Below are 12,856 nucleotides of genomic sequence, written 5' to 3' on the forward strand. Positions count from 1 at the left end.
GTGAGATTGCAGCCGGTGTGGGGACCTGGGGGAGATATGGAGAAAGAGACGGGGGATCCCCTGGCTGGAGCTGACCGACAGAGTAGGCAGTCATGGCTGAAGAATTGGATATCAGAGTAATGTTTGACCTCTGGAAACAGTAAGTCAAAATGAAATTGCAACTCCTTTAATGAGCTTTTGGAATGAAGTTAGACTTTCAGAAAATTACGACACCTACTTGAATGTATCTGGTCCAAAAGCTAGGATCTCTTTCATACCAAGGTGCCCCATCTCCATTTCTCCTGTCTTATTTCTTACTGGTTGCTGGCCGCCGGCCTTTTGAAGTTTAATCTTCCATCTCTCCTCTGGCCGTTTTAGCTCTCTCCTTATCCTGTTGCCTCAGACTTCTGATGAAGTTTTAGGAGTTTCCCATATCCCCTATTCTGTGGTTTTCTCACCAAGGCCAAATTTAGCCTCAGATGATTGGTCACTGGTACCCTTCTACCCTGACCCTACTCAGCAGTGCCCTTCACATTGGGCTTCCAATGGTGGGGGCTACTCCTTGTTGTAAATGGTTTATCCCCACACTCTAGTCTCACCACCCTGTTCTCCCTCCTGCATGATTCTGACCCCACTCATATCCTTACCTCAAGAAAGGGGAGTTTGGCTGGAGGAGCTTAGCCCTTCCCCAAGGCCTGTCCTCATCAAAAGACTGAGAACTTCTGAATTTGCAAAGGGAAGATGAAAAGAGTGGTTCTTCAGTCAGATTTGGAAAAATAAAAAAAAAAATACAAGAACTGTTGACTTAGCCCAAACAAATATTAATTTGCATGCTTGGTTTTCATCCCATTATTCAGTGCGAGAGAGGGATTATAATCTTAGCTCTCTAAGTAGATGAAAGAGATCGGACCCTTTTCCTTCGAATACTGATGTTCTAGAGAGGGAGTGGGTATTTCACCCTCACTCCTTCTTGCTAAAAGTTCTGACACAAAGGAGGAAGAGAAATGAATGACCCCTGGAGGGTGTCCCTTCTGGATGAGGAAGGGCAAATAAGAGGTATGTTTCTGAAGTATTTTCAGATCCTAATTCTATAGAGGAGCCCACTGAGATGACTGGGGTCTGATCCATCCACACCGTTCCCTCCTTTTTTGACATTTCTGCTGTTTGGTAGCTCAGGATGGGGCAATACAGTGGACTCTGCCCCCACCCCCCGCCAGTCTAATCAACTTTCCTCCCACCCCCACCTCAGGGTATTGCATAAGGGACCTGACAGTGGCCACAAGAGCAGGGCACAGAGGCTTAACAGCCACACTTACAGTTTGGGGAGCCCCATTCTCCCCGAACTCCTGACCACTCATCCTTTCCCTGATCTCCCCAGATTCTCTTCACATCATCCTGAATGATCTTCAACTCTTCTCTCTCCCCATGCCCAGCCAAATTTCTTTTTTCAGTCCCTTACAGGAGGTCCGGTCAAAATTCACTAGGTAGGAGGGTCATCAGCTGGAAAGAGCCGGAGCCTGGGGGGACCTGGCTGGATAGGTATGGGGGATCCAAGGTCCCCCCATGGCAGCCCCCCAACTCTAAGCACTCTCACCCTCCTGCTGCTCCTCTGTGGACATGGTAAGGAAGGGCTAGGGAAGGGCTGGGGAACCTAGAGGGTCCTCTGCTGTGCAAGGGTGGGCAGGTGAGCATGTATGAGGAGAAGGGATGGGTGCTGGGGAGTTCCAGTCACTCTCCTTCCTGACTCTCAGACAGATAAATTTTATTTCCCATCCGCCTTGGGGAAGGGCACTGGAAAAGCGCTTGATCCACAGGGAGAAGAGATCCAGCGGGCTTACACATTTTTTAGCAAGACCGAGTGAACACAGGAACTAGGGAGCTGGGGGCTGGGGACCGGGGACAGAACTGGAACTCGGGATCGGTTGGGTTTAGAGCAGCTGAAATCCCTTCATCAGATTTGGGAGAGTTAAGCAGGGATCTAGGAGCCATCTCACAATCCTCTCCCTTTGTCCTCAGCTCATTCTCAATGCAAGATCCTCCGCTGCAATGCTGAGTATGTATCATCCACCCTGAGCCTTAGAGGTGGGGGTTCACCGGGAGCACTTCGAGGAGGAGGAGGAGGAGGAGCAGGAGGAGGGGGCCGGGGTGGAGTGGGCTCCGGCGGCCTCTGTCGAGCCCTCCGCTCCTACGCTCTCTGCACCCGGCGCACAGCCCGCACCTGCCGCGGGGACCTGGCCTTCCATTCGGCGGTGCACGGCATCGAAGACCTGATGATCCAGCACAACTGCTCCCGCCAGGGCCCCACGGCCCCTCCCCCGCCCCGCGGCCCAGCCCTCCCAGGCTCGGGCCCCGTCCGCTCCTCCGGCCCCCCAGCCCCGGACCCCTGTGACTACGAAGGCCAGTTTTCCCGGCTGCACGGTCGTCCCCCGGGCTTCCTGCATTGCGCCTCCTTCGGGGACCCCCACGTGCGCAGCTTCCACCACCACTTTCACACGTGCCGTGTCCAAGGAGCTTGGCCCCTGCTGGATAATGACTTCCTTTTTGTCCAGGCCACCAGCTCCCCCGTGGCATCGGGGGCCAACGCCACCGCCACCCGGAAGGTCAGGGACTCAGCAGCTCCTCCAGACCCTTGCACAGCTGTTTGGAAGTATCTCATGGGCGCCCCACGGTACCACTCCCTCCCCTCCCCACTGTCCCCCAGCAACGCTCGCCTTTCCCTTTACTCCTCGACTGCCCCCGCATCTCCCGCCACTCCCTCCCACCAAGCACTTGCTCCTTAAGTCACTTTCCCTCGCTGGGAATTTCACTCAAATGCAGAGAACACCAGAGAACGCTGAGAGGAGAGCTGAGGAGCCCCAGGTTGAGGAGTTAGAGAAGGGAAACTTTTCTTTCTCCTGTGAGTTGCTGAGAGGGAGGGGTTGAGCAGGGAAGAGATCAGAGTGAGGGAAGGCCACCATAAGCCTGTCATCTCTGCCCAGATCAGATCCCTGACTGTGTGTGACGCCCGACTGTGGTAAGGGGACAAAAGCACTGAGCCCCAAATGAACTGTTTTCCCTCTTGCCCTCACAGCTTACCATTATATTTAAGAACATGCAGGAATGCATTGATCAGAAGGTCTACCAGGCTGAGGTGGACAATCTTCCAGCAGCCTTCGAAGATGGTTCTATCAATGGAGGTGACCGACCTGGGGGCTCAAGTTTATCCATTCGAACTGCTAACCCTGGGAATCACGTGGAGATCCGAGCTGCCTATATTGGCACAACTATAATCATTCGGCAGACAGCTGGGCAGCTCTCCTTCTCCATCAAGGTAGCAGAGGATGTGGCCAGGGCCTTCTCAGCTGAGCAGGACCTGCAGCTCTGTGTTGGGGGGTGCCCCCCAAGTCAGCGACTCTCTCGCTCAGAACGCAATCGTCGGGGAGCTATAACCATGGATACTGCCAAACAGCTGTGCAAGGAAGGGCTGCCAGTTGAAGACGCTTACTTCCATTCCTGTGTCTTTGATGTTTTGATCTCTGGTGATCCCAACTTCACTGTGGCAGCTCAGGCAGCTTTGGAGGATGCCCGAGCTTTCCTGCCAGACCTAGAAAAGCTGCACCTCTTCCCCTCAGATGCCGGAGTTCCTCTTTCCTCAGGGGCCCTCCTGGCCCCACTCGTGTCTGGGCTCTTTGTTCTGTGGCTTTGCGTTCAGTAACTAGGCCAGCAACCCCATGACTGGTTTGAAATGATCAGGGGATAGAAACAGGCAGGGAAGAACATGAAGAGTCACTGAAGGAAACTGTGGGAACTAGAAGACACATGAAATAATGACATTTAACCAGAGTCAGATAAGGCTGCAGTCCAGGACTGAAATGATCACAGAATAAGGATTCTGGGCAAAGCTTCTGCAATCTAGACTTCTAGAGGGGTTCTTTGTCCATTTTCCCAGTCCCAGTTATGATAAGCGATTGTTCTAGTCCATCTACTCCTGAAATCATCCCAACAAATGCAGAGGTTACAGGGATCTTGATGACCAGTAGAAAACTTAAGGGTTGAGACTTTTAAAAGGAAAGAATTGAAAGAAGAAGACATGATCATTACCTATGAGAGGTTTAAAAACTCCCAACAATATTTTCTCTGGGAGATGGAAAAAGGAGGAAATGATTAAGGATGGAGTCTATTTGATAAATAAAAGCGGGTAAGATGTGTTCTTTCCTGGTTCAGAAATGACACGGGGGTTGTCTGGATCTTAGGAGAAGGGAAACTCTGCCTAAGAAAGAAGCTAGCATCCCCACCCCTAACTAATCTGTTATTAAAGCTATGAATTCTTCACATCCTCTTCTGTTGCCTGTGTTGAATCTTTTTGCAGATGCTTGAAATGGAGTAAAGACAAAGTGTCAGAAGTATCAGAAGTATCAGATATCACTTCCGCCCTCAGGATGTTTACAGACTAGTAGGGAGACAAAACTGATCCACGTGCAGGAGTGATGAGTGTGCAGTTATTCCCTAAATTCTGTGGTGTTATGAATTCAGATGGAAAGGTAGTTGATGAGAACTAAATAAATAATAATAAGAGGTAATAGAAGGGATGGGATTTGAAGTGATCTTTGAAGACTGGGTAGGATTTGAATTGCTAAGCGCCTTCCAGGACAATGGAAACCATCTGGAGTTGTGCATAGATTCATTCTTCAGGGAGGAAACCAGCAAAAATCAAATGAAGTATAGGAAGTAATGGAATAGAAGATGGGCAGAGGCCAAATTATGAGGCACCTTGAAAATGGGTCCAAGGAGTTTAAATTAAGAGCTAACATTTATTGACAGCTTAAAATTACCAGGGAATGTTCTAAACATTTTTAACATATGAATTCATTTAATTTTCACAACTCTCTAAGGTAATAGTCTCATCTTCACTTTTATAAAAGGAAATTGAGGTACAGCAACTTGCCCACAATCACACAGCACATAAATGGTTGAACAGTAATTAATTCATTAATTGACCATAATTGTGGAACCCAGGCAGTTGGGTTCCAGAACCTTAACTCTTCATCGCTACACTGTGTTTGTCAAGGAAACCACAGAGAGCCACTGAAGATTCCGGCTGTGGAGCTGTGGCCTCGACTGCCTCCACACAAGCGACTTCCTTCTTAACTGCTCCTTATATTGGTTCTCTTAACTCAGAAGAGTAACTTTATCCCTCAGATGTGGGAGTTTCAAGTCAGTTGAGAATTTCATGGCCAACTGGTGAATGAGATTCTTCCATGGTACCTGTCATGTAACACTGTTTCTTTTGCTCAAACTTAAGGTTAGCCCCTATCAGTGGAATATTGAAAAATGGGTAGCTCAAAATAAGCACATGAAAAGATGCTTAACATTATTAGTCATCAGGGGAAATGCAAATCAAATTAGTCACAATGAGAAAACACTACACAACCACTACAATGGCTAAAATTTAAAAGACTGACCATATCAAGTGTTAGCAAGAAGTGGAGCTCTCACAAGCTGCGGGTGGGAATGTAAAATGGTACAAGTTTGTAAAAATGGTTTGGCCGTTTCTTTAAATTAAAGTTAAGCATACACCTATCCTATGATCTAAACATTCCACTTCTAAGTAGTGACCCAAGGGAAATGATAATGTGTGTCAGCACAAATGTTCATTATAGGTTTCTCTATAATAACCAAAAAAAAAAAAAAAAGGAAACAACCCAAACGCCCGTCAACAGATGAATGGATATACCAATTGTGATAAATCCATAAAGAATAGAATATCAGTCAGCAATACAGTGAAATAAACTACGAATGCACATAACAACGTGATGAATCTCAAAATAATCATGCAAGCAAAAGAAGCCAAACAATAACAAAAAAAAAGAGTATATACTGGTTGCTTCTGCTTTTATAAAATTTTAGAAAATGTAAACTAATATATAGGGACAGGAGATCAATGGGTGCTTGGGAATGGGTGAAAGGAGGGAGGGATGGCTTACAAAGGGGCAAGAGGAAATTTTCAGAGTAACATGTTCATTAACTTGATTGTGGCAGCAATTTCATGGGGATCCATATGTTAAAACCCATGAAATTAAATACTATATTTTTTTTAAGATTTTATTTATTTGACAGAGAGAGGCACAAGCAGGCAGAGCGGCAGGCAGAGGGAGAGGGAGAAACAGGCTCCCCGCTGAGCAGGGGAGGTGTGGGGGGGTTTGATGAGGGACTCCATGCAGGGCTTGATGCGGAGCTCCATCCTAGGATGCTGGGATCATGACCAGAGCCGAAGGCAGAAACCTAACCACTGAACCACCCAGGTGCCCCTGAACCCATGAAATTATATACTTTAAATATGTGTAGTTTATCACACATCAAGTATACCCAATAAAGCTGTAATTAAAAAAAAAAAAAACAGGTAGCCCATCTTTCCCTTTTCCTTTGTTGGATCTGACAAAGGCTTAGAATGACCACAGCATCGTGAGGAATATTAGAACAGACTTATTCTTCTAGGAAAACACAGAAAAGAGGATGATAGGGCAAGGGAGAGAGTATTTCATGATTTTATATTCTCTTGTCTACTCCTATCACAGGGACATATTCCTTCCTCCAGATTGTCATTCCAAAGGTCAAATACCATAGAAAGGACATTTTCTGATGTCCTTTCTCATAACTCTGTCTTTCCATTCCACCAATAGTCAGCAGATGGCGATGGTGACTAAAAAGAATTACTCAGGGGGATGGGGCGAGTCTCCCAGAAAAAGAAATCTGATTTCTTCCATTATTAGATATGTTGGTCATTTGAGAGAAAATTCTAATAAGTATTTGATAGAATAGGCATTTCAGGAATAAGTTGGAGATAGTGGCACAGTTAAACAAATAAATTGTTGAAATAAATTATCATATATAACCTCACAACAAAGGGTTTTTCAAGACATGAAACAATGAAAATATTCTACTTGGCTGCCACAGTGGATATTATTTACACAGCGACAATAATGTAAACACTAACTCTTGATACAGCCCAGATTGTGATATAACTACTAGGAGGGTGAGGTACGAGGAAAGAAGGCAGATATACAACATGATGTGAAAGCTGACATCTCAAATACTATAACAAAAAAGTAAAATCTATGTCTACTATTTCTAAATTAAGAAATAAGAGAAGAAACATATTACCTAGAAATATGAAGTAAATGCCAGATTAAAAAGCTAAAAGATTTGGAAGAGACTCTATTGAATGTCTCAGTAGGAGGGCATGAGAACTGATGTTTTTTGTGTAAGCCCTAAATATCATGTGACTTTAAACTACATGATATTACATTATTTTGATTTTTTAAAAGGGAGGACATTCCCACCTTGGCCAGTCCTGAGCTTTTCCGCTTTACTTATCAAACTTGTGGCCACCTCAACCATTTCTTAGGTCCACCCAACACCTCCCTACCCACTTCACCCACATTGTATGCTTTATGGCAAATTCCTTCCCACATTTCTTCTCAAGGAAACGGATAATTTCCGTGGTCCAGTAATTACGGTTCCCAAAATCAGTGCCAGGAATCTGCACCAGCACAAAGGAAAGGAAAGAAGGCAAAGCATTAGAAAATAAAAGGTCTTCCTCAGTTTTTCTGCTTACTCCCAAACCAAATTATTCATCATCCTTCCCAGTAGGAAGAAATAAATTACATATGTTTCCCGAGATAAAACTTGTGTGTGAATGGAGGGTGGGCTTTGAGAAACTGAAAGAGAAATCAGGCAGGATAACTGGACTCTGCCTTCACTACAGGGCTAACGATTTTGGAATCATTACCTGCTCTTGGTTCAAAGAACCAATATTATATATCGTGGACACAATGTTACATTAGTTTCAGGTGTACAACATAGTGATTCGACAAGTTTATAGGTTAGTGCTATGCTCACCACAAGGGTAGTCACCACGCAACACTATTATAATATCATTGACTATATTCCCCGTGCTGTTCCTTTCAACCCCATGACTTATTCATTCCATAACTGGAAGCCTGGACCTCCCGCCCCACTTCACCCTTTTTGCCCATCCCCATTCCTTCCCCTCTGGTAACCATCAGTTTGTTCTAAGAGTCTGTTTCTGCCTTTTTGTTTGTTCATTCTTTTGTTTTGTTTTTAGATTCCACATATAAGTGGAATCATAGGATATCTGTCTTTCTCTGTCTGACTTATTTCACTTAGCATAATACCCTGTAGGTCCATCCATGTTGTCACTGATGGCAAGATCTCATTTTTTTAATAGCTGAGTAACATGCCATTGTATGCATATACCACATCTTCATGTAATCAGTCTTTGATACAGCACTTTTCTTCAACTCCTACCTCTGAGAAATGAATGGTCAGATTTTTAAAAAATCAATCAGCTTCTTCAACCTGCCCTCCCACACCATCTCACCCCAGCCAAGAATTGAAACGCCCTTTGCTAAAACTACAGCATCTAAAATAGAAAATATTCTGCTGTGGTTTTTCTCTATATGGAGGATACAGCCCTGCACCTATCATAGCCAAGCCTACAGCCTCGAGGTGTAGTGTTGGAGAACAGACAAGAACCAGAAGGATGATCCATGGGATGAGCTATCTATCTACACATTAGCTGATCAGGCTAAAATAATCCTACTGATTGATTTTGATCCTTCTTTAGAATTTTGAAGCACCTAAATTATGCCAGGCCATAAGACAAACATAGTTCCTACCTTTGGGGAACTTGGTTTAGGTGGGAGGAAATAGACAAACAGATAATTATAAGATAAATGATCAATATTCATAATACTTAGAAGTATGTCCAACATACTGTAGGGATACAGAGAAGGTGGCAATTAAATCTACCTGTAGAGGGTGCCTGGGTGGCTCAGTTGGTTAAGCGACTGCTTTTGGCTCAGGTCATGATCCTGGGGTCCCGGGATCGAGTCCCGCATTGGGCTCCCTGCTCAGCAGGGAGTCTGCTTCTCCCTCTGACCTTCCTCCATCTCATGCTCTCTCTCTACCATTCTCTCTCTCAATAAATAAACAAAAATCTTTAAAAAAAATAAATAAAATCTACTTGTAGAAATCAATCTTTACAAAGGAGATGAATTTTCTTTGTTTAAGGAGCAGAGACAGACTATTAGAAAGATCTTTCAGCCATAAGTCAGATGAATTTTATCCTAGCTATGTGACCTTAGGCAAGTCACTTGAACTCTCTGAATCACAATATTCTCCTCTGCAAAATATCTACCTGCCTATTTAGTGAGAAGCAAATGTTAATGCAATTGCTTAATAATGCACATGTATAAATAGTTCTATATACAACATAAAATGCTATTAACAAAGAATTGTTAAATGTCAGTCTGGATGAAAAATAGAAAACTGGTTTAACATATAGTTTCTTCCTCTCAGTCATGAATATCATATTCTTTCCTCTGATCCTTCTTCAAAGAATCATCTTCATCAGTCCGGGTTTCAGGTCTCAGAAAAGCTTCAGTGCATTTGAGACAATTCTTGGACTAAGGATCTTGACAATACCAGTGTACCCACTGGGTGGCAGGGCTGAGCAAATAGATTACTGAATTGTGTCAGAAAAGAATTTCTCCGAAAAGAGGAAGTTGGGCTAAGCACATCATGTCCCATCTCTCTCATGTTTATAAATATCAACACAGTCCAATTTTCCCCTCAGAAAAACAAACCATGGCCTCTCACCGCCTTACCGCCGTTGCTCTGATACAGGATTGGGTCATAGACTCTGAGGAGGGACTGGTTGTATATGCTCCAGTAGAGCAGAAGGAAGTGAGGTTGAAATTTAAAGTCTAACATTGATAAGAAACAATACTAGGTTCTGATTAGTGGCATATTCTGTTCTAGAGACATACCCCAATCTACCAACTCAATTTATATTTAATAATATATTTAACCTATGAAATATACTCTGCTAGATGCTATAAAGAATACAAAGATAAAAGAGGACTCTCTAGGAATTCATTATCCAGGAGAGAAAATGAAATTTACATGCAGATTTTATATGAGAAATATAAGTAACATTTGTGTCACGGAGCATTTTTTTTTAAAGACTTTATTTATTTGGCAGAGAGAGAGAGAGCATAGGTAGGCAGAGCGGCAGGCAGAGGGAGAGGGAGAAGCAGGCTCTCCACTGAGCAGGGAGCTGGACGTGGGCCTCGATCCCAAGACCCCAGGATCATGACCTGAGCCGAAGGCAGCCGCCTAACCGACTGAGCCACACAGGCGCCCCCATCATGGCGCCTTTAAAAGAGAGTGAAATTCTACTTGGTGGCAAAGGTGAAAGATGAGAGGATTTGGAATCAAGAAAAGTTTCATAGAGGAAAAGTCATTTGGCTGTCAACGAAAGAGTGGGTAGGATTTCAAAATGCAGAGATGGGGGAGGAAGGTCAGGTATTCCAGGTAAAGAGAAAAACATAACCAAAGACGCAAAGGCAGAGAAGGATGTATTTGGGGAACATGGAGTACTCAGGTTTGGCTGAGGTATAGGGCGCATATATGAGGAAGTCGTGGTAGATGGGACTGGAAAGTTTGGTTAAGGCCAATTTGTGACGTCTTTAAAGGCCAGGTTGAAGCATTTGGATTTGATTCAGTAATCAATGGGTTTCGGAGCATCACAGGAACAGACAGGAATTCAATTGTGTTAGATTATCTCATTGTGGTCTATAGATTATAGCAGAAAGATCGGTTACGAGGTATTAAAATAATCTAGGCAAAAGTAACAAGGACATGAATCAGATTGCTGTCAGCGGAATAATAAATAAGAGGTAAATTCTAGAAACACTGGGAAGATGGCCTCTACAGAATTTGGCAATTGATCAGATGTGGGGACTGTCATAGAGGAAGGAATCAAAAGCAATTCCTGGATTTGAAGCCTTGATAATTGGGGGAATGTATAATGGTTCCATTAAAAGAAACAAAAGGGAAGAACTGAGTTTGAACACAGGTGGAAGATTATGAATTCTATACTGGACAAGTTGAATTTGAGATGCCAGCTGAAACTTTGGAAACAGGCTAAAGGCATAATATAAATTTTACATAAGTGATGTACAGATGGGCAAACTGAACAGCAAAGCTTAAAGGAAAAAAAGAAGAGGGCCAAGGACAAGTCCTCGAGAAAAGCTTTTGGGAGCAGAGAAAAAAGAAATTGCCAGAAAAGGAGAAAGTCCAAAAGTCAAGATGAATGTCTACATTTTAAAAAGATGGCAGTTTTCAAATTACATAGGCGCCAAGGGGAATAAGGCCAAAAAAGTACTCTGGTTTCCTCTGGAAACCTTGAAGAAAACCATTTTAGTGGTAGCGGAAGCCAGACTACAAAGGGACAAATTCAGTCAATGCAGAAAGCTGGTATATGTTATTCTCTTAAGAAATTTAATAGTAAAGGAAAGAAAACAGAAAAGTGATAGCATGAGAAGGGAAATACATTTTTTAATATAATAAGGCAACTTCAAGAAGTATCTTAATAAGTCTATAGTAGTTCTGAACAAATTAATTTACCTCCTCTCCCCATCTCTCCCTGAAGTTGGGCAACTCCTAGATGTCCATTCTTTCTTCCACATGGTAGAAAAATAGACTTCAATAAACATGAAATGTGGGCTTCCAGATAAGGTATTTTTAATAATTAAACCCAAACTAAAAAAACAAGAACCCTCACAAAGCATCCTCCAGGTTAAATGTTAAGAATCCTGGGTTTGGAGAATGGCTCCACCAGTTACTAGCTGTATGTCTTAGGGCTTGGTTGGTTCTTGTGGGGTTGTGTTTTTTGTTTGTTTGTTGGTTTGTTTTTGGTGTTTTGTGGGGGGTTTTGTTGTTGTTTTTTGAAGACTGCTAGAGTCCACTTTGACTCTAAAATGTTATGAGTCTTCTCCTGAATCCTTTACAGCAAGGATCAAATAAGATACAATGTGTAAAAGCACTGAGAGGCAGGACAACACATTAGAAGGAGTTCTACTTTAGACCAGACAAACTTGGGTTCAAGATCTTGCTCTGTTTACAAAATCTGTGACCTCAGGCAAATCACTTAACCCTCTGAGCCTGACTTAATCAACCCTGAGTCACAGGGTTATTGTGAGAATTCAATGAAATAATCTACCTTAAATCCTTTCTGGAACAAGATGACAGATGAATTTAGAAATGAAATGTCATTGAAATAATTATGTTAAGGACTTGGTCCATTATAGGTGCTCAATAAATGACAAAAAAGTCACTTCAAGCTCTAAGATGCTAAACAATTATTAATATATTCTTATTAATGACTTGGAGGCATACACACTGTTGAGCAGTCTGGAATTCCACACTTGCTTTCGACTTTTATTTGTCTCTAAACTAACATTGCCTAGGGGAAAAATGGAAAAGCTGATAGGTTAGGGAAAAGGGAAGTTCACAGCACAGAGGTGACAAAGGGGTTTGTTTCGCACTAGGAACCATGAGTCTTCAGAGTTTAAATGTTTGTCAGACCAGAAGTTAGGGAAAGAAACACAACTAGCCCTGACTCTGACTGGCAACAGAGTAGGGAGGGTACTTCTCTCCTTGAAAGTTTTGGCTTTACTCAACCAGCTGCAGTAAAACAAAGAACTATCACAATTTGATTTTTATTGGCACAGAGATTAAAGCGGGTGGGGAAGGTACACGTAAAGATGATCTCACTTGAAAACTCCATGACTTAGCCGGACTTTGCTGTTCCTCCTGGACCCCTCCCCCCCCCCCCCCCCCCCCCCCCCCCCCCACAAGTGTTTGTACCCTGTTCTCAAGACAGAAACAAGATTTTTTCTTCCTTTGATTCAGGAACTGAAAAAGAAGAATCAGGGAGTAAGTCTGTATCAGAATGCCGGGGTTATAAGGTGAAATGTCGTAAACAACTCTGTCTAAGAGGGCTCCGTTTCAGAACATGCCTTGGCCAGGG

General features: G+C 43.4%; 1 protein-coding gene across 3 annotated transcripts; it reads left to right on the forward strand.

The window, feature by feature from the left end:
• Nucleotides 1–4,291, forward strand: HJV (hemojuvelin BMP co-receptor). 3 transcript variants are annotated; one of them, XM_025858492.2, is made up of 4 exons: nt 1–139; nt 1,431–1,599; nt 1,996–2,579; nt 3,050–4,291. In XM_025858492.2, exons 2-4 carry the CDS (start codon nt 1,521–1,523, stop codon nt 3,671–3,673), a joined length of 1,287 nt encoding a protein of 428 aa, XP_025714277.1. In that variant the 5' UTR covers nt 1–139; nt 1,431–1,520; the 3' UTR covers nt 3,674–4,291. The 3 variants fall into 3 exon arrangements, with proteins under 3 accessions (XP_025714277.1, XP_073745987.1, XP_073745988.1); XM_073889886.1 differs by having other exon boundaries at nt 7–139; nt 1,413–1,599; XM_073889887.1 differs by lacking the exon at nt 1–139 and having other exon boundaries at nt 1,546–1,599; nt 1,996–2,032; nt 2,529–2,579.
• Nucleotides 4,292–12,856: the final 8,565 nt, after the last annotated feature.

Source organism: Callorhinus ursinus, unplaced genomic scaffold, assembly GCF_003265705.2.
Source record: "Callorhinus ursinus isolate GAN/ISIS: 27379988/994484 unplaced genomic scaffold, GSC_fseal_2.0 scaffold121, whole genome shotgun sequence".
Lineage (NCBI taxonomy): Eukaryota > Metazoa > Chordata > Mammalia > Carnivora > Otariidae > Callorhinus > Callorhinus ursinus.

Bases quoted from the DNA above. Each gene is read 5' to 3' on its own strand.
- HJV (XM_025858492.2), top strand. From the start codon at position 1,521: ATGGGGGATCCAAGGTCCCCCCATGGCAGCCCCCCAACTCTAAGCACT. The intron at 1,600-1,995 runs GTAAGGAAGGGC...CTTTGTCCTCAG, and splicing joins GCTGCTCCTCTGTGGACATG to CTCATTCTCAATGCAAGATC. The intron at 2,580-3,049 runs GTCAGGGACTCA...TTGCCCTCACAG, and splicing joins ACGCCACCGCCACCCGGAAG to CTTACCATTATATTTAAGAA.